The 25069-nt window shown below is 31.4% G+C and overlaps 2 protein-coding genes, 1 long non-coding RNA gene and 1 other non-coding gene across 4 annotated transcripts; 2 read left to right on the top strand and 2 right to left on the bottom strand.

Moving 5' to 3' along the window:
* Positions 1–1034: 1034 nt before the first annotated feature.
* On the bottom strand, positions 1035–3596 carry LOC112703655 (uncharacterized). The gene is made up of 2 exons (XR_011864271.1): positions 3165–3596; positions 1035–1787 (listed from the first exon to the last, which is right to left on the bottom strand). It is a non-coding gene; the product is annotated as an uncharacterized lncRNA (long non-coding RNA).
* Positions 3597–14647: 11051 nt separating this feature from the next.
* Positions 14648–18768, bottom strand: LOC112703654 (tRNase Z TRZ3, mitochondrial). Its single transcript, XM_025755207.3, has 11 exons — positions 18246–18768; positions 18129–18173; positions 17997–18051; positions 17797–17840; positions 17288–17710; positions 16923–17173; positions 16706–16832; positions 16570–16620; positions 16041–16444; positions 15315–15945; positions 14648–15225 (listed from the first exon to the last, which is right to left on the bottom strand). Exons 1-11 carry the CDS (start codon positions 18672–18674, stop codon positions 14908–14910), a joined length of 2778 nt encoding a protein of 925 aa, XP_025610992.1. The 5' UTR covers positions 18675–18768; the 3' UTR covers positions 14648–14907.
* Positions 18769–22703: 3935 nt separating this feature from the next.
* LOC112703653 (photosynthetic NDH subunit of subcomplex B 3, chloroplastic) lies at positions 22704–24614 on the top strand. Its single transcript, XM_025755206.3, has 6 exons — positions 22704–23152; positions 23245–23355; positions 23454–23510; positions 23589–23651; positions 24064–24126; positions 24236–24614. Exons 1-6 carry the CDS (start codon positions 22913–22915, stop codon positions 24314–24316), a joined length of 615 nt encoding a protein of 204 aa, XP_025610991.1. The 5' UTR covers positions 22704–22912; the 3' UTR covers positions 24317–24614.
* Positions 22706–22779, top strand: TRNAN-GUU (transfer RNA asparagine (anticodon GUU)). Its single transcript has one exon. It is a non-coding gene; the product is annotated as a tRNA-Asn (tRNA).
* Positions 24615–25069: the final 455 nt, after the last annotated feature.

Raw genomic sequence — 25069 nt, 5'->3', positions numbered from 1 at the left:
TTTATGTAATTTTTTAATGTTTGGATAATTTTATTGTATAGAATCTATGTTTTATGAATATAAATAATAATTTTTTTTATGAATAAATATATCAGTGTCCTCAATTTTTGTGGATAAAAATGATAGTTTACTTTTTTTATTAGACATATTATTATGATTGTTAGTTAATTAATTTATGGCAACTACTCAAATGAAGATGCTAAAAACATCTTTTTATGAAGATTCTTGTGTTAAAAGTGTACTTTGTTTGTTTAGCCACACTTTAAAAAAAATAACACTTTTGCAACACATCAAAATCAAACCATACATTTTATCATCTAATGGTAAAAAAGAAGTATCTTCATATGAAGACAATAGTAAAATCTTCATGGTAGTATCCACCTTAATTTATTATAGTCTAAGATCTGGACGTTGACAGCGTGTACGTAAAAAACAATAAACAAGTTGGACGTTGACAGCGTGTACGTAAAAAACAATAAACAAGTTCAATCAATCTTAGTCTGCGTTCTCATACCATGACTCGCTGGCCCTACCATCCCTAATATTTTTCATAAATCTCCTTCTGCTTCTAGATTGTTGATTTTCTTTCTTTTCTTTTTTTAATATACAAATATAAATTCATTTTATTATTCTTTCTTCATGTCTTTGATTTTATCACATCTTAACAAAGTAATATTCTAAATCTGTTTTTTAAGAAAATTTTAGTTTTTAATAAACTTAATTTTAAATTTTGTTTATTTTATTAAATAAATTAATTTTCACATCAAATTAACTTTTTATGTGAAAAGACTTATTTGATAAATTAAAATTTAGTTTTTTTATTTTTATAAAATAACAACACAGAATTATTTGTCCCAAATTTTTAGGAATGAATGACTGATTTGTAATAAAACAAAAGATTAAAAATTAATTTGATGGTTAAACTTTATTAAGAATTATAATTTACAACTAAATATATGTAAATAACATTTCTTTTCTATAAATATTTCAGTCTTCGGTTTCCAAATTAAAATAGAGAGGGAGAGCACTTAGAGTTAAAAGTTAAAACTGTACCTCCTTGGATATAAAACTAAACAACTCTTTTATTTATACAATGTTTGACTTGAACTTGAAAGCATGTATTCTAATTTCTATTCTATCTCTTTTGGAAATTGAAGAGTTTCACAGAAACAGCAAAGATAATAGCAAAGAACACAGCAAAAGCAACAGCCAGAGTTGCAGCAACTCCTACAAAATCATTTGTATAACCAAAGTATCTCTTCAGAAACTCTTCCACTGTCTCATTTGACTCAATTCTACATTTTAAATCACCCTCAAGTGTCCATTCGCATCCTCAAGAATAGCGCAACTCCTTTTCGCTTTAAAGCCGGACCTCGGAAAGGTGTACATGCTGTAGATGGTGGCGGGGTTGATGCTTGGCCAGTTGATGCTTGGCTGGTTGATTCTTGGCCAGTTGATTCTTGGCTGGTTGATTCTTGGCCAGTTGATTCTTGGCCGGTTGAGTTGTGTCCGTGCCACCAAATTCCCCTTGTAAACACCGGCGGCGTTAAACTTCTGGAACCCCACCACGTTGGGGATCGACCCAGCAGACCACGTACATACTGAATAACTGGCCGCAGTGAATATAAGATCACTGCAGCCAGTATTACAGAGATGAAGAGCTCCAGTAAGTTTTTCACCAGAGAAATAGGAATTCTGACAACAAAATAAAAATTGTCGAACACATGCACATTGATGTCCACTGTTATGTTAGTCATTGCTGCTTCAAGACGATTAGAAACCTCCATCTGTAATATAAATAGGCCAACAATTTTCTGGTTAAGGGCACAATTATGCAACAGAATAAACATGAGCAGAACAATATAAATTAACAGAACCTATCCACTATCCAGGACAATATAGACAAAACAGCAGCTCAATTCACAGAAGTTATCCACTATCCAACAATATAAATTCACATAACAAAATAAAAACAACACCAACAATATAAAAACAGCCTCTCAATTCACCATAATGATATAAAATTAACACAAACTAATCCAAATTTATCCAACAAGCTAAATTGCGTAGCAATCAATTTATGTGACAGAGTTCTGCCCAGATTAAAATGCTGTTATGTAAATTGGGTAATCGTATAATGAAATTGTCCAAAGTTAAAAGAAAACTTAATCAACACTAAAATGAAAATGGACACCAAACAGGCCTCAGATTCCACAATTTACTCTCATTCAATCATTTGATACAATAAAATTTACAAGCAAAGATAACGTGTAATTCAATTATTGGCAAGCACACTTAACAAAGAAGTAAAACCATGGAATTTCTTGTGCTATAGGAATCAGAGTCATTAAACAGTTGGCGTCAAATAAACGCTCCAAATCCAAAGATCATAAGGAGCAAGGACCATGGGAATCAATGGAGGGTCTATATTTACAAATAAGGTTCTTGGAGATAGCAGCAAGGTTTACTTTGATAACTTTTCAAAATTATTAGGAACTATATCTACAAATAATAATAGCAAAGTCATCATTCAAATGCAATAAAATTAGATCATATGCATATAGAAGATCATATACTATAAGTCTATAACTACAGCAAAGTAAATAAATTAGATGATCATTTAAAAAATAATACCAATCTAGAACACTTAGTAACATAGCATTATAGCAACATAAATATGTCCACAGTTACTTGTTTCAGGAACTATATATGTTGCCAGTTTATCATTTCTGACTAATTTCACAAAGCTAAGCAATTAAGCAAACTATAAAATTGATGCAATTTGGTTTGGATTTTTTTTTTGGTTTAAAACTGGTTTTTTTTAAATGGTTTGGTTTGGACTGGGTTTAAAATCCATAATCTGGATTTTTTGCACAGTTAGGGGTGCTCGAGGAGTCGAGGAGGGAGAGGGTAGCCTTTAGGGTTTCATTTTTTTCCTTCAGAAAGCCAAAAACGAAAAAAATTTACTCAGAAATCAGAACAAAACAACAACAATCTAGCCCTGTTAACAGCAACGAACAACGAAGAAAATTTAATCAGAAAACAACAATTAACCCAGAAAATCAAACAAGCAACAATGAACAATCAACATAATTAAATCCAGGAAGACAGCAATCAACTTCCAAAAATGAAACTGAAGAAGCAGTGGAGAGATGGAGGCTTACCAACGGTGACAGTGACTGAGCTAAGAGAGAGAGAGAGAGAGAGAGCTTGAAGCCTTGATCAGAGAAAGACGACGAGGACGGGAACAGAGAACGAAGGAAAGAGAACAGAGACGAAGCAGTAAAACGCCCACGAGAAGCGAACAAGCGTGAGCGACGGGGATGAGAGAAGTCCACGACTGATTTGAGGGCCGAGCAGACCTTCGAGAGGCGAAGGCGGCAACCGCTGGCTGTCACCGTCGGCGGCGGGGTCTGGCACGCGTTTTGAAGCTTGAAGGTCGCTACATCTCTGATAGGGTTTAGGGTAGGGTTTAGTTCGGTTGTGAGAGAGAAGACGGTTCGAAAAGAGGGTTCTCTCTGATTTATGTATACACAGAGTGGCGAACAGGGTGCCTAAAAAACCGGACCGATTCCGAAGGTTCACCGGTTAATTGTGGGTTCGACTAATTTTTTCGTGGAAAAATATGGGGAGTTAATAGAATATTTGAATAATACACACAATGGAGATTTAGGGAGTATTAGATATATAATTATTAGTATTACCTTTTTTTATCAGTGTAAACTTCTGAGATGAGTGGTATCATAAAATAGTAACAGGATTCTAAATCCGAAAGATCAAGAGTTTGGTTCTTGGTGAACTCCAAAATCAGCTTAAACTTTTGGGATGAGTGATTTTATGACTTGAGATATTTATTATCCTTAATATCCGGATAGTTATTATGAGTGATGTTCATTTTGTAATTAAAATATCCGGATGGTCAAGAGTTCTGTACAACACCAAACCAGCTAAAAGACCGATTTTCAGTTAATCTAGTCGAATTTATTAGTCCGGTTCAATTTTTAGAACATTGAAAAATTAAAATTTTGGACTGGCCCAAATTACAATAGTCTTATTGTAAAATTATATAAATAAAAGATTTAGTTAACATGTATTCTAAAAATACATAATAAATTTATTATTAATAAAATTTTTTAAATATTTTTATTTAATAAATATAAAACAAATACATTAAAAATTTAAATTTTTTACATTTTTAATAAAAAAATTTTATTTTATAATTTTAACATATATTCTTAAAGCACATATGATAGATAAACCCATAAATAAATACGATTCTCATGTTTAGTATTTGATAAATAGAGACATTTTCAGCCAATGAGTAATAGCTCAAATGGCATAGTCTTTCCATACTCAATTAAGAGGTTGCGAGTTTGAGTCTCCTATCTTTTGGTAAAAAAAAAAAAAAAGTAGAGACATTTTTCAGTCGCTATTAGTGCTACACTGCGAAGTTATTACGAATTAGTCTCATCAACCATTTATATTTTGTTTTTTGTTTGATTGTTGAATATTTGGAAATAAATAAAATTATTAGACACTCTTTATAGTATTATTGCTACATATTACACCATATTTTTATGTAAGTTTACTTTTTTTAAATAGATTTTTAGGTGTCGGTTGTATTTTCTATTTATTAGTATTTTTATTTTAATTTGTTCAAATTTTATGTAATTCTTTTTTTTTCATATATTTGATATTATTTTGCTTGATTGGTCTTACACACAAAATAATAATATTTTTTTCCATAAAAACCTTTTTTTATTGAGATAATAAGAAAGATGGACCTTTAATAATAGGATTTGTATGGCCAAGACAATCTTTTTTAAAACAGCTAACCATGTTACTAAATAAATAATGTTCTAAGTTTTTCATTTTAAGTATAAGACTTCAAATTTTTCCTTTGTTGTAAGATTATTATCATAGTATTTAAAAATAAATAAATAAAATTTGTTTAGTTGTTGAATATTTAAAAATAAATAAGATTATTAGACACTCTCTATAAATTTACTACTGTACATTATACCATGTCTTCATGTAAGTGCAATTTTTTTTTATCAGAAGGATTACAGTTTGTTTAGTTTGGATAATAATTTTTCTTTTTCACTTAATCTAATTATTCAATAATTTTTTATTATTTCTAATTAAAATTTGAAAACTATATATCGCTAGAACGATAGTAATATATTTCATGTGTATAACGTCGACGATAATTATTATTATTAGAGTCTCGCTAGGGAATTAATGGGGTATTTGTACAATATGTACAATGAGATGCTTATTTAACTTAATATGATAAAAACTCTTATTCATTTATTTCACATCAAATTTTAAATTTCAAATTGTCCAATTTCAAATTTCAAATTTTTAAAAAATCTAGTTAGTTATTTCAAAAAAATAACCATATGAAATCTTCCAATATTCTCTTCTTTTTCAACCGGCGATCACCCCCACCTTCATCAATAATCATCCCATTTGACAGTCGCTACTTGGCTTGCTACACGCCACTCACCCTTAATAAAAATAACCATCCACTTAAGGATAAAAATAATCATGCGCATACCTAATGAATTGAACATCTAACATATTTTAATTATATATAACTAAACTCAATCCAATCAAAATAATCATCTACATAAAAATAAAATAAACATCCGCATATGACCATCCTAAATTGACCATTAAAATAGAAGAAAAAGATGAATAAACAGAAGAAACTATTATTGTGGTGAAACATAATTTTGAAGGACTAGTCATGACAAAAGGAGCACTGTTGTGAAGCATAGGGCTCAAATCATGAAAGAAGCTAACCATGCTTGGATCCGAAGAAGAAGAAGAGCATGGTGGTATCATCAGTGAGAAGAGACTTGAAGGAATGGGAGAAAGCGAAGGCACATCAGAGGAGGTGAGGACGGTATCGGAAAGAAGGCACACACCGGCTGCGTCGGAGGCGCTGGACGTCCGGGTTGTTGCGGTGCCGTTAGTTCGACCCACACAATATGCGCATCCTCCCTTGGCGGTGGCTTGTGTGGCAAGGGCGCCAGTCGGAACAGTGTCGGCGCGATTTTCGATGACGGCTGATGACCGTGGTGGTAGTGTACTGGCGAGGCTCCATGAGAAAGGCATAGAACGTTGACAAACCGTATTCAGATTTGAGAGAGAGAGAAGTGAGAAAGGGAGGTAGTTTATTTGTTTCTAAAACTGACGGTAATCCTAATATTTGATTTAAATTTCAAATTAGAAACTATTCAAAATTAATTAGTTGCTTATAATTTAGTTTTAATTTCACATTAACTCCATTGTACACATTGTATAAAATATACATTGTTTCCTCATACTTTTTCTTATTATTATTATTATTATTATTATTATTATTATTATTATTAAAATGCTTGAACACATATCATAAAGTTCTATGGAATGGTAATAGACTCCAAAATTTTAACCCTAAGAGGGGATTGAGGCAAGGGAATTCTATGTCTCCATACCTCTTTGTCTTATGCACGAAGAATTTAGTTTGTTTCATTTTTCACCGAATTTTTTAAGGTATGTGGATTCCAGTGTCAGTTTTTCGGAATGGCCCGAAGATTGCTCATTTAATATTTGTGGATGATCTCTTATTATTCTACAAAGCTACTAAATCTCAAGTGGTGGAGGTTATGAAGACTTTGGATTTGGTTTCAAGAGCTTCTAGTATGAAAGTGAATTTTAATAAATCCAAAACACACGGTTAAAAAAATGTTACTCCTAGAAAGAAAGATGTGCTTTTTGGTATTTCTAGTATGCAATTCTGTTAGGATTTGGATAGATATTTGGGTGTCAACATTGGCATGACAGGGCGGTTAGGAGGACAGCTCAGGAAGTCATTGAAAAAATCTGGTAACCTGGTTGGTTGGAAGGGATGCCTGCTAAATAAGGCGGAAAGGCTTTCTTTGGTGAAGTTCATTATGGCTTCTCTTCCGATTTATAACATGCAAATTACTCTTCTCCCGCAGTATGCTCATCATAAAATAGATTCTTTGATGCCACAATTTTTATGAAAAGGTCAAGCTAATACTAGAGGGTTGCCGCTAGTCAAGTAGAACATAGCTACAACTCCTAAAATGGTAGGAGCCTGAATATTAAATGCGCTAATATGGCAATTTTCGGTTAGCTGATTTAAGATTGCCTCAACAATAGATTCACGGTGTGCCTGCAGGTACTTACTCATAAATACCTCAAGAATCATTATAATTTTGACACCACTCATTCCTACAATTTCTCGACTTTTTGGAAAATATAGTTAAAGCTCACGACGTTCTTAAGGGAGGGTTTAGGTGGGGTGTCGGAGACTTACAGCAATCCTTGTGATATGATGAGTGGTCTTCTCTAAAAAAACTTTGTGAATTTACACCATAGGTGCATATATCTAAAATTGATTTTACAGTAGCTAACTTGTGAAGAGATGGGACTTGGGACATGGATCATTTGGCAACTCCAATTCCTATTGAGATTAAGCATTTGATTCGGAGTATCATTTCTCCGAGGCAGACAGGAACGAGCCGGGTTGGAGATGGTGGCCAACTGCAGCAAAAGTCTACAATGCTAGAGAAAGGTACAGATAAATATTATGAATTAATGGATATTTAAATTTAATTTCAAAATTTGTATTGGAATTTGAAAAAATTATATTTATAGCTCATTGTTGCGAGGGAGATACATTGTGGATAAGTGGATTAAGAGTAAAATTGTATTTTACTCCGGTCACACAATTCAAAATTGCAATGTTAATTAAGAGGAAGGATAATATTGTCAAGAAAACAAAAAAGACTTGATGATAATAGATTTATTCTTTTTACATTTTTGGAGAGTATTTTTTGTGAGATTTTATTTCTTTTTTTTTATGAAAAATATAATTTAGATTATCATCATTGTTGAGAATATCAATAAGATAGTTTATAATATACATAATTTTTTAATTATTTTAATTTTAGTGATTAAACAACTATCCATTTTTATAGAAGTCTTTCTTTCAAATTCATGATTAATAAACTATAAATTAAATTAAAAATATTTAAGCTTAAAATTTTCATATATTATTTAAGATATACTCAATCATGATTTAAAATTACATACTATTTAATCTAAATTAATACATAAAACTCTATATTAAATGCTGGAATATAGAATTTGATGCTTTAATTTAGATCTGTTTAATTAGATTTAAAAAATTATAATTTTAAAATTATATTTAAATTTAGAATTTTATTTATTATTTAAATTGAATTGTATTTATTTTTAAGTGATAATTTAGTATATTTTAAATAATATTATATAGATAATTATTTATTTAATTTATTAATTTTAAAAAATAATCAAATTAAACTAAATCAATAAAAAAAAATTTCATTGACTACGAAAGTTTACTGAGATAATACTCAATTTGGTCCTTGAACTTACACGCGAGTCTCAATTTAGTCCCTGAAGTTTCAATTGCCTCTATTTAGTCCCCAAACTTTATGAACATAACTCATGTTAGTCCTTGAAACAATTTTCAACGTATAAATGTTAACGGAACACTGTCGTGACAGCCGGATGCCACACTAAACTTTATAAATGATGTCGTTTTGGTTTTGGCACTCAAATAACCCAAAAACAACATCCTAAATGGTGTTTATTGAAATTTTACCTAACAAAATAAGTAATACGATGCCTTTTTGAGCTATTTAAATGTCAAAACCAAAACTGCATCATTTTACAAGTTTTAACGTGACATGTGATAGTTTACAACAACGCTCTATTAACGTTTTTATACTAAAAATGGTCTTAGGGACTAATATGAAGCACGTTTATAAACTTCAGGGACTAAATAGAGGCAATTGAAACCTCAGAGACTAAATTGAGATTCGCGTGTAAGTTCAGGGATCAAATTGAATATTATCTCAAAGTTTACTACTAAACATCATATATGTATACATATAGAGTAAAAAAAAACATAATAGATCCTAGATCGGGATGGACCCACCCAATATATCTTTTTTTCTAAAAAAAGTTAATTTTGAGTATTTTGTTACTGAATATATTATTTCTATCTAATTTATTTGTGAAAATTTGTTATGATTACCTAAAACGGAAATATGAGGAGGAGTAGATTAAATGATGATTAAGAAATTAATTAATCTATTTTGTTAAATAAATAGGTTTATTTTTATTCTTATTCATATGGCTACCAGGTATGGAAAAATAAATTACCTATTGATATTGTTATGGGAAAATACGAGGTGCTTGCTTAACTTTTTTTTAACAAATACGAGATTAGTTAATTAAATAATTATTTGTAAGTTTTATTTTTTTTTAATACTAGTCTTAAAAAAATAACAATAATACAAATTTTAATATACATAAAAATGCATAATATACTGATGCAAGTCAAATAATAATGTATCAAGAATCTGGTATGTCTCATCTAATATTTTCAAGTTACAATTAAGTGGAGACAAATGTAATATTTTTTTCATTGTAACTCGTATTCATGATATTTTTGAAATCCCAGTCTAATGATAAAAAAAGATTTTAAATATCTCTCATTACCCATTTATAGGGAAACAACTCTCTATGTATAGTGTATATTGTGCGTCACATAGAATTGAATAAAAAAATATTTCTCTTACTTATATAAAACTTTTTACCTCGGAGATAAGATCTAAACAATAGATTTGGATCCTCTAAAGTTTGAATTTCATTTTAGAGAGTAAAGTGTGATCTCTCACCATTGATTTCATAGGTGGGACCAATAATAAATATGAAAGAGAAACTATTCAAGGGTAGAAGATCACACTTTACTCTCTAAAGTGAAATTCAAACTTTAGAGGATCTAAATCCCTAAACAATCTTCGGTTTTACTAATAGATCCCTCATCGACAAGAACTCCATTGTCCATAGTAACAAATAGTATGTGTAATTAATGACTATTAAATGATTCATGCACCAATATTTGATTTCATCATGCTTCCTCGACAATCATTTATATAACATAGATTTATTACAATTCTAGCATACTCCAATGCAAACGAATTCACTAATAATCTAACGCAAGTCGTTCCGCCAAATCAGTTTGCATCACACTTTAATTCCCAAAAATCGTACCTAACAAAAAGATAATTTAAAAAATATATTAATCATTATTATATTCCGTTATTTCTTGCAGTAATTAATGTTTGATTGAATAAAATTTAACTTTTTTTTCAAGAAATTCTGCCGTAAATGGAAAATAAAAAGACAATCTTTTTCTATTATTGAATCGATAGCTATTAATTCAGCGCATATTTTTGAAGATGTAAATTTATCGATTACTAGAGTGTATTTACTCAACGGTGACACATAAAGTGGCCAAATATTAACTTTTTTGTCGATTATGAAAGTAATCTTCTATTATACCAAGAATTTAACTTGACAGTTTACAAAAGATACAAATTATTAATAATATATCAATATATATTTTTATTTTTTATAATTTTTTATTGATTGTAATTGTTAATGTTTATGACGATTCAATGTTGGACGTGAATTTAGAAGATTATTTTATACCATCTTCAAAAATTTTAGACGGTATGTAAAAATTTTATTTGTACGTTTATTTGCATCTTTGTGTACATCATAGACTAAATTGCATCAATATGATAACTGAATATTTAAAGAAAGTGCATTTGGCAGGTGTGTGGAATATAGGAGATCCTATTTACCAATATCAACACTGTAAAGCATGGATGTAGTCTCATTAAAGACTTGCTAAATTTAACCAGTAACTGCAACCAACATTTTATTATGTTGTAAGGAAGGGAAGATTGAGCTTCATCTATTGTCTATACCAGAGCTTATTCAACTTCATACTAAGGGAGATCAAAGAAGAGCTTATTTTCTGAAAAATATAAAGACATTTAATTCAATATTTTTTTTTACATCAATAGCCGAAAAATTAACTGTGAGGTGAACAATGGGACTCTCTCCCAATTCAATTTTTAAGCTGGAAGGTCAAAACTACCATAGCATTGGTAGGCTACTTCCTCTGGATAATCTATGATCAATATTTGTCCAGCTATATATCTATGACACAGAAAATAAGATTGATAATCGAATAGGCACACTTCAATAATTTTCATGCAACCAGTCAAACACTTTAGTTATGTTTTAATCTAAAAGAGAATAACATAAATTTTATTGTATCTTCTTTTATGCAGTTCCAATAAAGCTATAAATACGCGGGATAGAAAAATTGTGATAATATTAGAAAACATGCTAGACAAATATAATAATTTGACAATAAATTTTTGCTACGCAAGAGATAGGTACCAAAAAAAAATTGCATAGACATAAAACTTAAGTTGATTAGTAAAAAGAATACAAATGGCAGAACGTATAATTTGCCTTCTGCATCTGAAGTGATTGCATTGATGGTTGGCGATGTCGAGCAACTAAGTAAAAATAGGGTATAGAGAGTCAATCTAAAAAACTCCAATAGATTAATATTTTTCACCCATCTTATTTATCCTTGCAATATCCATTACTGTTTTTCCGGATGGATTTCGTTTGGGTATTACAACATTAGAAGACTATAATTCAATGTTTTATTTTACATTCTCTACTACCAACGCAATAATGAAAAATAAATATAAATAGAGATCAAAGAAGAGCTTATTTTCTGAAAAATATAAGGACATTTAATTCAATATTTTGTTTTACATCAATGGCCAAAAAATTAACCGTGGAGTGAACAATGAGACTCTCCTCCAATTCAATTTTTAAGCTTGGGGTCAAAACTACCATAGCATTGGTAGGCTACTTCCTCCGGATAGTCTATGATCAATATTGTACTAAAAAAAAAATTGCATAGGCATAAAACTTAAGTTGATTAGTAAAAAGAATACAAATGGCAGAACGTATAACTTGCCTTCTGCATCTGAAGTAACTGCATTGATTATTGGCGATGTCAAACAACTAAGCAAAAATAGGGTGTAGAGAGTCAATCTAAAAAATTTCAATAGATTTATGTTTTTCACCTGTCTTATTTATCCTTGCAATATCCATTAATGTTTTTCCATGGGGAGGATGGATTTCGTCTGGGTATTGCAACATTAGATTCTATCTCTACTAGGTCTACAAAGAAAAACAAAACAACACTTTGCGACAATTCTTTACTTTTCGCCTACAGTAAAGGATGGGTGAATCTCCGTTAATTCTGAGATCAAAGAGATTATTCCAACAATTTTTTGTGGATGCCTACACAATTGTGAAATTAGAGAGGTTAAAAGTCTTCAGGTATAAACAACCAAATTTGAGGATTTGATAAATACAAATGTTTACATGAGAGTCTTATAAACGGGGATGTAAATGTTGCTAGGCTTGGCAAAAGAATCATTATTTCCAGTACTTTTATTGATGGACTTAGGTACATGATAAATAATTTCAAAGATGCACTTGCAATTTGCAAATATATATAATATCCTAGCTATTTTATCACTATGACTTGTAAGTTGTAACCTTAAATGGGATGAGATAAAGAGAGAAGTGACTCCTATTAGATTGAAGGTAAAATACCGCCCCGATATATTGTATTGAGTTTTCAAAATCAAGATTGATGGTTTGATTGAGGACCTAAAAGAGGAAAAAATATTTGGCAAAATTATGGTATGTAAGTCTGTGTTTATGCAACACCTTATTAAAATCTTATGCTGTAGATAATGTTTTAGTCATTTATCTTTTCAATTTTCAGATGTTTGTACTATAAAATTTTAAAAGAGAGCGCTTCCACACACACATATTTTTTTATTTATGAGTAATGAGTTCAAGTCACAAACACTAAATGACAGACAAACAAATAACGATTGAGATTCCTGATAAAAATGAAAGGCCAAATTTACATGAAGCTATTCAAAACTACATGGTACATGGTCCATGTGGCCTATACAACAAGAATTCACCTTGTATAAAGAATGGATCCAATTTAAAATTTTATCCCAAAGAGTTTAGGCAGTAAACACTCATTGACGAAGTTGGGTTTCCTAAATATAGGCGTACCAATAACGGTCGAACTGTGACAAAAAAAGAATGTGTACTAGATAATAAGTTTGTTATTCCGTATAATCCAGAATTGTTGTTCAAGTTCGGGTGGACGGGTGCTACATAAATGTGGAATACACATGCCAAATAAGTTATATCAAGTATCTGTTTAAATATGTACACAAGAACAATAATCGTGTAACAACTAACCTATACAATGTTGTTGATTAATCAGAAACGACACAAGTTGTCGATGAAATTAGGAATTATTATGATTGTAAGTACATTTTGGCATGTGAGGCAGCTTAGTATATATTTGGATACAAAATCCAAGAGAAAGAATCATTTATGATTAGACTTCCAATTCATTTGGAGGATGAACAATCCGTAGTTTATAGTGAAACTTCTAATAAGAATGATATCATCGAAATAGTAGTATCTCATAAGTCTGTATTTTTGAGATGAATGGCGGCAAACATATCATATTTTTATGCTCAAAATTTGACTTATGCTGAGTTTTCAACCAAATTTATTTGCAATGACGATGCTTCGAATTGGTTTTCTCAAAAATAAGGCTTTGTAATTAGAAGGTTGACTCATGTGCCTGTATATAGTGATGAATTTATATTTTATTTTATTCTTATTTATTTGATGATTGAAATTTGAAATATAAGGATTTGATTATATACTTTTATTTTATTGAAAATAAATTCAAGTTTTTTAGTAAAAATACAAAAGCGTACATTATATTAAAATATTATTTCTATACGAGTGAATTATCATCTTAATCTTTTAAAAGAAATAATTTATTGATAAAATAATCTTGAAAAATCGACAATAATTTTTATGAAAATAATTCATTAGAAAAATAAATGTTAAATAGTTGATTATCATGAAATCTAATTTAACCGTAAATTTGCAATTTGTAATTGAATCCATTTTTACACCTTAATTTGGAATAGGTGTTAGAGAAGAAATTTAGAGTGAAAACTTGAGTCGTGAAAACTTAGTCATCGAAAACAAAACAAAACTCCCCAGAAACATACAAACAGAAGCAGAAGAAACAAAAAAAGATTGGTATCATCTATGACTCTTTATTTCTATATGAATTCTATTTTTTTTTTCTTTTTTCGATTTTCAATTTTTCTTATGTGAGTTTTTTGTTTTAATATCAAACTTTACTTTTCAAACAAAAAAATAAATTTGAAGAAAGAGAAAAAAAAATATCAAATTTATCGTTTAAAGATAATACGTAAAAAAAATTAAAAAAAAAACTTTAAAAGTGATTATTTAATCTATCCAAACAAACTATTTATATAAAATAAAATAAACTGAATTTTTTTTATTAAACCATTTTAGAGTTTAACTCAGTATTTATATTATACTTATAAAATTATTCAAGACAATCAATGAACTATAGCTCAAATGCTATTTGTTCTCCTTTCCTCTGTAGAGGTCTCTATTTCTAGTCTCTCTTGATGCACGAAAAAGAAAAAGAATCTATTCATTTATCATTTTGAATAATCCTATGTTTGTTATAATTTTACATATTTACTAATTAAAAGGATGGATTAATACAACAGTAATGCTTAATGTTTCTAGCAGCCTGCGAAAGTGACCAGAAAACTTCATTAATATATATATATTAATGTAAAATTAACTTTTAACTAATAATTCAGTGAAGTTACAAGTGCATAAAAAACGAAAATCTAGGGAAACAGGTCAATTTTGGCTTATGAAGGAAACTTGATGTTTCAAGGAGAAATGAATGACTATATATATTGCTTTTGCATAGCATGATTCTATAATCTGTGTCTATAAAAATCTAATATACATGCAAAGCGAAAAAAATTGAATAGAATAGGAGTCATTTTGTTAATATGCGGCGGTCACAGCGTCTACTACATCGTCTGACTCATCAACTATCATTTCGTTTCTGAAAAGCAATTTCAAATATGGAAGAACCTTTGGAAGAACGGGCAAATCTGCCACATTCACACTCATCATGTCAAATGCAACACACGTTTTGTGCATGTTTGCTTCATCCAACACAGGTATTTTAGGATATCTTTGGCTGAAATGAGTTAAAATGATTCGGTATGCATCAGCGGAGTTTCCCATTTCTATGGCTTCATTTGTGGTGCTGTGGTTTTTTGCTATAGCCTCCTCTACCATAGCTTCCTCAAAAGTTGCCTGCATCAATTCTCAAACAAGTTAAAACAAGTCTCCCTTTGATGGCATTAAGATGCAGATAACATTAATCAATTTATAGGAAGACTTGCCTCGTGTATAAGAACTGTTGCGCCTCGAGATGCTTCTACCAACTCTGGACAGGGCCTTGTGTCGCCAGAATATACAACCTTCCAGCCAGGTATCACTTTTCCAGCAGTACTAGTCCTCTCTGCTGCTTTTAGAACAACACCAAATGCCTGTGGGCAATGCACAACAGGGAAACTAATCAAGGACTTCAGACCAGCTTCCTGGATTACCCCCCTAAATCTCTCTAGGATAGGAGAAACGGCATCTTTGTCAACAGGACTGCCTGGTCTTTTCCATAAACTTTGCATACGAGATTCTCTAGCAAACAAAGTTGAATCAACTTTTGATGCGGATACTTCTCTATTATTATTGTTCAGGTCACAGCCATCCTCAAAAGCATCCAATGAAGCTGCTGTGGTGTGCCTGCAATCTAGAAACAGCATATCCAAATCTTCGAGTCTTTGGTAAGCATCTAAATATCTCTTAAGCTGCCTTGGCCCTACGACAAGAACTGGTTCATGAGGCACCCCCTTCAGCAATTCACGGCGCAGAGCAAGGATCCTAGCCAAGCCAGTGTGGTGATCAGCATGGATATGTGAAATCCAAATGCATCTTAAAGCTCTCACAACATCATCAGCACCACTTACACCATATCTGTTTCCAAAGGATGTGTTAAATAACTATTTACATTAAAATCGCAAAAAATGCAGTAAAGTGAAAATGTGTTTAAAGAATACAGATGGACATGCCTTCTTTTGAGTTGTCCCAAGGTTCCTTCACCACAATCCAAGAGCAAACCTCCTTTTGAGAAAAGATTTATATATATTGAACTCACGTTTCTGTACTTGGATGGTTGGGATGAACCAGTTCCAAGAAGAACTATCTCCAAGTCATCTCTCCTTATATTTTCCAAACACGAAGGAACAGTAGAATCACACAACCAAGGTTCCTCAATCATCATATTTCGATCTGCTGCGGGAACTAAATCCTCCTTTGTCTGATTAGCTTGTTGCCAGAGCTGACTTACATGATGAGCTGCTTCCACGACCTCTGGAATCTCTGAGAGTAACTCATCAATTATTTGTGTGGAAGTCACCGTGGTTGGAGTACCGGATCTATCCAACCCAAGACGAGCATAAGGACGCAATGTAAACTGCATAACACAGTTAATATGTTCATAAGTATACAAATATTGCGGAGTCAGACTATAAAAGCTTTATACAAAGACTTCTACAAGAAAAAAGAAATTAACAGCAGGGCCGAGTCAGATTTTGATACCTTGAGAAGATTTTCAGCAGAAATGACTTTAGAAGATTCAGAAAAGGAACCCTGCAAAAAACACAAATCAATCCCCCAGATTAGACTAATTTATTGTTAAATACAGTATAAGTTCCCCTTCCAGCATTTTACAAACCTCACTTGAAGCAAGAGCACTTGAAAGTGATGAAAATCCTGGGGCTGGAAAGAACTGAGGACAAACATAATTAAGTCGAGATGCAATTCTTGCACTAGCTTTCAAGATAGGAATCTCTACATTCTTCCTGAGAACAATAGAAGCAAACAAGAGTAATAAATAATGTGTTGTAGAAGAAACAAAAAAGGAGGAATTTCCAGAAAAACTAGCAACTTACTTTTCATGCCCAGCCATGATATGCTGTGCAGAACCAAATTTCTTCATCCATTTCTGGTAATCTGAAGAACTTACAACAGAAGCAGGACTTAAGTGAATCACACACGTTACGCTCTTCCCAGCTTCTTGATCATAGTAACTAGTGAGTGATTGTGCATTCAATAACGATTCCAAATGAGATTTTGTTGGACAATCAACAAGGAGTACAATGGGTCCAGGAACAGAAGGACCCAAGACATCACTTGGATGAACCTATTGTGTCACACAAATGGTTACGTTAATATGTACGGAAGCCAGGTATTAATTAAAATTAACTAAAGCAAACTAAATGGTGATTGAAATATCAGTGCATATTCCATAAATTACCGTAATATTCAGGCGATCTGATTGCACTGAATTTCCAAATTGCAGTTCACGATACTTTGGCCCAGGTTTCAAACCTAGGGCCTTCGCTTTATCTTGATCAAATTTTCCCTTGATCTCAGGCAGTTCGCAAATATATACTACAGACATATCACCAGGCTTCGCAGCAGCCTGGTTTTTCCCGTTGGGTGAGTTAAGGGTCTCTGAAGGTGTCATCGGGTGATGTGGTCGCAGGATGATAGCAGATATTTTGACCACCTCGTTTTCAATGAGAACAATGGGATTGTCCAATAGCTTACATCCAGTAAGCACAGTGGTATCATCGGTGCCGCCAAAGCTCTTTGTGTGAACCATGGCGGCATTGGGAATAAATGATCTCATGGCATCTACTAAAAACTTAAGATCTGAAGGGCCCCATATCTTGACCTGCAAATCACATGAACCTATCAATCACTACAACAGACTATGCATTACACAGTTGAACAACAACACGAAGTTAATCCGCCACTTACACACATCCCCTCTTCTCCCATTCCAGCCAGCGTAAGCAGCAAACCTGTGAGTCGAAGACTGATATGTATCAACATTCTAGTAATCCAATCTAAATATCAAGTTCTACTCTTCTAGTATGAGTATCTTAGCAATGAAGCAATGCTATTTTCTGCAATACTTGCATGTAAACCCACAAGATTCTTAAAAATTGAAGACAAACCTGGAAGGCCACCGGCGGTTTCTGAACAAACACGAGTTAGAAATATGTGATCAATCTGCAAAAAGGTAAGTACATTTCGTGAGCTGATAACTAGTGATGACAAAGATAAGAACTTGAAATTCAAATTCAAACCTTGGATAACTTAATTTTATGCTCAGTGCAAAATCGTTGTAGTCCCTGAAACAAGCAAGAGAGGTTGAGAAAATGCAGAGAGAGATAAGAAATGAGAGAATGAGAAGGAAGAGTGACCTCTCCAGCATTGAATATAAAACGTTGTTTATCGAAGAAGAGGAAGACGGAAGGAGAAGTATCCTGAGTATCCATGCCAGTTCCGAGTATCTGAAGATAAGCTATGGTGTTAACTGGATTGACCTTGCGATGCTTTAATTGGAGGTCCTTCTTGGGAGCGTCATTGTTGTCTCTTCCCTCTGCTCTGCGCTTGTTGAAGCCAGCAGAAGAAGCGTTCTTGTCGAGTTCCATTGGGTGAGTGGTTCTTCCTCTGCCACCGCGGGTGTTGCTGTTGTTTCTGCGGGTAAGATGGAGAGGGGCGTTACGGTGTCGTCTCGGAGAAGAAGAGGAAGCGATAACCGTCGAGAAGATGGATCGGAAGTGGAGGGTGGAGGGTTTGGAGAGGGAGAATGAAGAAAAAAGGAGCCGAAAATTTGAGAGTCGGGCCATTCCCCTCTCTCACTCCACCCTGTTTTTATTTCAAGGGTTTAAGCCTTTTGCACACTTTCTTTCTTTCTCTGCACCCAAATCCCAAAGGGATAATAAAAAATTTAAAACTAGTTTTCAGTAGTTACTTTATATTTTTTGAAAAATATATCTAAAATACGATATTGGTAAATTGGTACATAATGTTTTTTATTATTAATTATTAAATCAATAATTATATATATTAATTTATATTTTTAACTAAATAATCAGTTATATTATAGTACAATAATTAATATGTAAATAATATAATATAATAAATAATTAGATTATGTATAGTAGTATAATAAAAAATTTTATTTATAATTTCTATAATCTATATGTAATAGTTAATTGATTGTTGATATTTTATATATATAATATGACACTTTTTAATTTTAATATGGAGGCTAGAATGAGGTAGGACCTCATTATGGAGATTAGGTGTGCTTTACCTACATGTGATGTCAGCGAAAGAGTAATCGGACGGTGCGAGTGGGAGGGGATTTATCGGACAGTCCAAGTTGTTCACTCCAGTCACGTATCGCATGCGTCTTGCTCCCTACAACAGTGCCCCTTTAACCTAACATACCCCCTTTACTCCATCCACACCCACCTTCTGAGTCACTTTCACAGCTTCACCCTCATCCCCACCAAGCAGCCATTCTCTCTTCTTCTTTCTCCTTCAACAAGTCCTGCCTCTACTTCATTCAAAGAAAATTAAAATGCCAAAAAATAAAAATCTAAAAATGTTAATCGTCCTAAATTTTATATTACAAAATATCTCAATCATTCTGATTTTATAAGTTTATTTATTAATTTTTTATATTTTAGAATTATATTATTTTTAGAAATTTAATTATAGTTGTTGTTGTTAGAAGTTGAACTGAGGAACATATATGTGACAGAATTATTATTATTGTTGATAGAAATTTAGGAATATATGTTTAAATAATAGTTAGAAATATGTATGTTTAAATGTAGTTAAAAAATATTTTAATCAATGATAATATTTAAGTTAGACTAATGTGATAGATTAGTAGAAAATACATGTGTAGAATTTTTTGTAATAATTTTAGTAATTATAATTAATTAACTAACTGTTATAATTAATTTCAGAAATTATAATTTTATAAATTATAATAGTTTTTCGTAACAATAAATAAACTAAATCGGTGTATAATTTTTTGGAATAATGTTGATAATTTTGTTTAATAATTAGGTTTTGTAAAATATAATGTATTTTATTTTTGGTAATAATTATTTGTTTATTGTTAGCCTTTTAATTGTTATTGTAGTTGAGGTTTTAATATTATTACAGTAAAACATTATTAGATAGATAAAAATTGAAAGTATCTAATAGTTATTATTATTAGTAGTAAGTTAGAAATAATTTGTAGTATTATTAATTAAATTTAGAAGTTAAAATATTATTACTTAGTAAATTGGATTCAGAAAATTTTTTTTTTTAATTAGATTTAGTAAAATTATGTATGATAGTTGTGGGATGTCAATTAATATTTTTTGTTTAGTTAATTGTAAAAATTTTTCAATAATGATAAATAATTAATTGGTAGGTTAACATGGTAATTAGTAAATTTGGTAATCAATAAAAAGTTTAGCACGATATTAATAAATTAGTTGCTATAGTTAGAAAATTATTATATTTTTGTTGTTAATTAGTAATTGTTAATAATGATTTGAATAATAATTTGTTATGTTTTTATAGAGTTTATAGATGTTGACATGTGATCACCTTGTCTTTCTGGATCGGTACAATGATAAGGTTGAGGAGCATTTATGATTTACTGGGTTTTATCATGTGTCCCAAATTAGAGTAGTTTAATGTCAGAAAGCACTGGTAAATGCTCTAGTCGAAATGTGGCACCCAGACACGCATACCTTTCACCTTCCAGTTGGTGAATGTGTCGTAACACTAGAAGACGTAGCTATAATTCTTGGTCTTTCGACGGACGGTCTTCCAGTGATCGGGATGACTATGAGTAGTTTTGAAGTCTTAGAGGCGGAATATTTGTACCAATTTGGAGTTGCACCGACAAAGTTGGACTGTAGAAGAAGCTGCATAACTTCTCTATGTATCAATTAACTATTTTATGTATCTTTACTATGCTTTCCTGAAACTGAATTCCATCCCCACGACAAATTCACCATCTGCGACAATAGAAATTTCTGCCGCAATGGCAGTCATACGAAAAATACTTAATACACGAATATTTAATAACTGATATTAAAAGTAAATCAATACTCACTACATCAATTATGATATAAATAAATTTTACATAAGGTTATTATTTCAGTCTAAACAAAATAAAAACATAAACACAATTAAATACTAGTTAATAAATACTAATTTATATTTAACTAAATCAATAACTAACAAAAAATTATTATCTTAAACTTAACTAAATAAACACATAAATAAATGCTAATTGAGTATATTTTCACATGTCACTTAACTATTTGGTCCATCGATCAAGATAAATTATTACAAAATTCTAATCCTTTTTTATAAATATAGGCAATTACATACCTGCACTCATATATTCCGGAAACTCTAAAACATGCATGCTTCCAAATCCAAAACTCGCATGAAAGATGGCTCCTCAAACGACACTTCGTTTGCGAGTGCATTTACCATGTCTGTCACATTTGGAGTCATAGTGTCGTCACCTTGATCTTCATCTTCGTCTGGACCAACAACTTCGTAATTTCTTTTCGAACTCTTATTCACTGTCACTATTGTATTCTTCCCGTACAATATTCCGGTCGGCTTTAGATTGTTCGAATTCAATGTACAACTCGATGAATAAGATTTGAGCACAACTTTCGATATACACTGAAAACATCTCTTGCATACTCGCTTCGTCCGTTACATATTTGGTTTGAAATTGGACGAATCCACCAAATACTGGTATGGGATATCTGTATAAAATACATGATATTTTTCTTGACATCTTAGAATCTATCTTCTCACAAATCATATCTTTGAACTCTTCAAATGAGATTATGAAGGGAATAACAACATCTAACGAATTTTTACACATAAATTTTACTTCTTCAGATGTTTGTAACAAAATCTGATCAAAATAATACACTTTTAAAAGAACTCTATCTTCCATTTCTCTCACTCACCTAAACAAAAACAAAAACTTCACTCCCAAATTTTTTTACTTCATAGCAAAGAAAAGAGAAACACGAGTAAAAAAAAGCAGAAGAAGAAGCCAAACAAAAAGAAAAGAAAACGGGATTTGATATATTGTTTACGAGTTACACACTTATATATATATAAATCGGACCCAACAATTAGTTTCAGCTCATTCAAATTTTTTTTTATAATAATCAACTCAAACTGTGCGATTTGATTTTCGCATTATTATAAAAAATTAAAGATATATACAACACGGACGATCCGATTATCTTACTCCAAAATTCAAAATTTTCTTCCTTTTAAATTGAACCCTTCAATTTGTTTATCAAATTTTTCAAACAAAAAATTTGCTGGTCCGAATTCTTCACACTATAAATAAAAAAAATTGTCCCACACATTTATTTAGCATCCCCAGAATCCATAACCAAACATAATACATATATAGCTTCCATAACCAAAAAAATGAACCATAATATGATTATTTTTATAAAAGTACTATGTGGATTATAAAAAATTGAATACTATATATAGTTGTATTAAGTCACTATTAGATGCTCTAACACTAAAATAAAAAAAAAAATCATTCTCTCTAATTTAGCAATTACACTAAAATAATTTTGTTATAAACACTCATTAATTGTCAATCATTCAACTAATACATTAGTGTAAGGGTCATAATTTGTACCTAAAATATTTAATAATTATATATATATATATATATATACACACGTGTTATTTAACTTATTTTTAATATATATTTTAATATTAAGATTAATTAAAATATTAAAGGAGTTATATTTTTATTAGTTGAATATTTTAAATGACTACCAACTAGATTATCAACTAAGCTGGAGTAGCTCAGTTGGTTAGAGCGTGTGGCTGTTAACCACAAGGTCGAAGGTTCAAGCCCTTCCTCTAGCGCTTTGGATTATGCAATTTTTTGTTTTCTCTTGAAACAACCACCTAGGTAGAGAGTTGAAGATGAGATAAGATCATCATCACAAGAACAACCACATATACATAATACAACCCACTGAAAAACCTCAAAAAAATCATGTCACTCCTCCAACTCAACTCCTCTCATGGCTTATGCTCTCTCTCACCCTATTCCCATAACAACTTGAGAAAGAGCTTCATGATTCCTATTCATTCCTCTAATAAGAACCACACCTTTGCAACAAGAACAGTAGTTGTTAGAGCCATCAGCACTGTCCCTGACACAAACACAGACACAGACAAAAACACCACTCAACCCTCCCAAGCTCCTCCCTCTGTTGGCTTCGCATTCATACATGTATATCTTATCTTGCCATAACTAATATCTTACATGCATTTATAGTTAAATGTCTTTATCTTAATTTCTGGTGTTGTTCTTGTTAACTTCAGCCTGTGTTGCTACCTGATGGAACACCAGACATTCATTATCGTACTGCTTCTGGTGGCCAGAAGCTTAGGGACATAATGCTTGATTCCAATCTTGATCTCTATGGACCCTATGTATGTAACACACTAACACACACCCTCCTTCTTCTACAATCATGTTCTTTTGTTTTTTTTCTTCTAACTAACAACTACTTTGATTATTCTCTTTATAGGGTAGACCTTTGTTGAATTGTGCTGGGGGTGGAAGTTGTGCTACTTGCATGGTCGAGGTGAATTTCATTTCTGTATAATGTTACCACAACATTTAGCATATTGATTGATTTGTACTATTTTACAATTGGTGTTAGGTTCTTGAAGATGGGGGGCTTCTTAATCCTCGCACTGATAAAGAGAAAGAGCATCTCAAGAGGGTGAGTGAATGTGGATCATTGTTTTTGATACTTAGGTCCAGTTTGGTAACCAACTTAATTAAGTTCCTTTTAATAAAATAACTTAAACAATAAATGACTCTGTTAAAAGTAACTTATAAATAAGTTATTTTGTGTTTAGATTTTTAATTCTAAAAGTGCTTATTTTATAGAAATATGATGAAAATAGAAGTATTATGAGAGAAATCATTTTTTTAACTTCTCTATAAGCTCCTAAATAGCTTTTTAAAAAGTTGCAATTTGGTTTTGAAAATTGTATCAGACATTAATACTACTACTTTTCATAAGCCAAAAGTTAAAAAAGTTACTTCTAAAATTTCCCAAACGAGCCCCTAGTCTCTGAACTGGACTCTGCTAGTAACATTTTCTATGTTGGTGTTTTTCATTCTGTCAGAAACCAAAGAATTGGAGATTAGCATGTCAAATAACTGTTGGTAAACCAGATTCAACAGGCGCGGTTCGTCAATTCTAAACTCTTTGGATCATCACTTTATTTTTATGTGGAACTATATAGTATAGTATAGTATATATTGATTGATTTTTGGTTTCATTTTAACTTAATGCAGCTTGTGATCCAACAACTACCAGAGTGGAAAGGCCATGAATTTAAGTATCAAAACCGTGAAGATGATTCAGAGGATTCTTAAGGAGGCTTTTGTTGTTGTACTCAAAAGTAAATAGAAAATGAAGTAGTCTTCATGATGCATTTTTTTGTTCTTGGTTTCTTGCAATCTGCAAAATGATGAAGAAAATCTTGGAACCTGTAATTAGGAGTTAAATTCTATCTTCTAGAGGCAGGCACTTCAAGAGATGGGAGAAAAAAAAGAATGAGAAACATAGCATACATCATAATGTCAATTCCATACAGTGATGAAAGAAATCAGGATAAACGATTTATTAATCAATATATGAAACAAAAAGAAGTAAAACATATCTATTAAATAACTCAGTAGTTTATCTTCTCTTTACTCAAACATTTTTAACTGGAGGTAACTCCACCTTATCTGCTAAAAATTGTGGATAATTGGATATTTTTGCAAGGCAAAGATAGCTCTCTTGTTATATCAAGTGCAATTATTATTCTAAGTTTAGGAAACACAAATTGTACATCAACATCAACATTTATGAAGACAAAGGAACTTTGGTGCTAAATTCTGATCAAAGTAGAGAATTGCTACTACAGTGTATAGAAGCAGTGAAGTTAGTTTGATATTTTTGCAGCCTTATCTTTCAAATGTGGTAGAGGGTCCCCATAGAGCATAGGGTCCATTCTACCTAAATGTTTTTAATGGATGTGACCATTTTCTTGTTTTCATTTGTCTTGTTATGTATTGCTTGGACCCTTGCCATTAAAACTATTCAACATCAATAATTCTTGCTTGCTGTACTGCACTATCACC

Source organism: Arachis hypogaea, chromosome 7, assembly GCF_003086295.3.
Source record: "Arachis hypogaea cultivar Tifrunner chromosome 7, arahy.Tifrunner.gnm2.J5K5, whole genome shotgun sequence".
Taxonomy (NCBI): Eukaryota; Viridiplantae; Streptophyta; class Magnoliopsida; order Fabales; family Fabaceae; genus Arachis; species Arachis hypogaea.
This window is presented reverse-complemented; position numbering and strand designations above follow the sequence as displayed.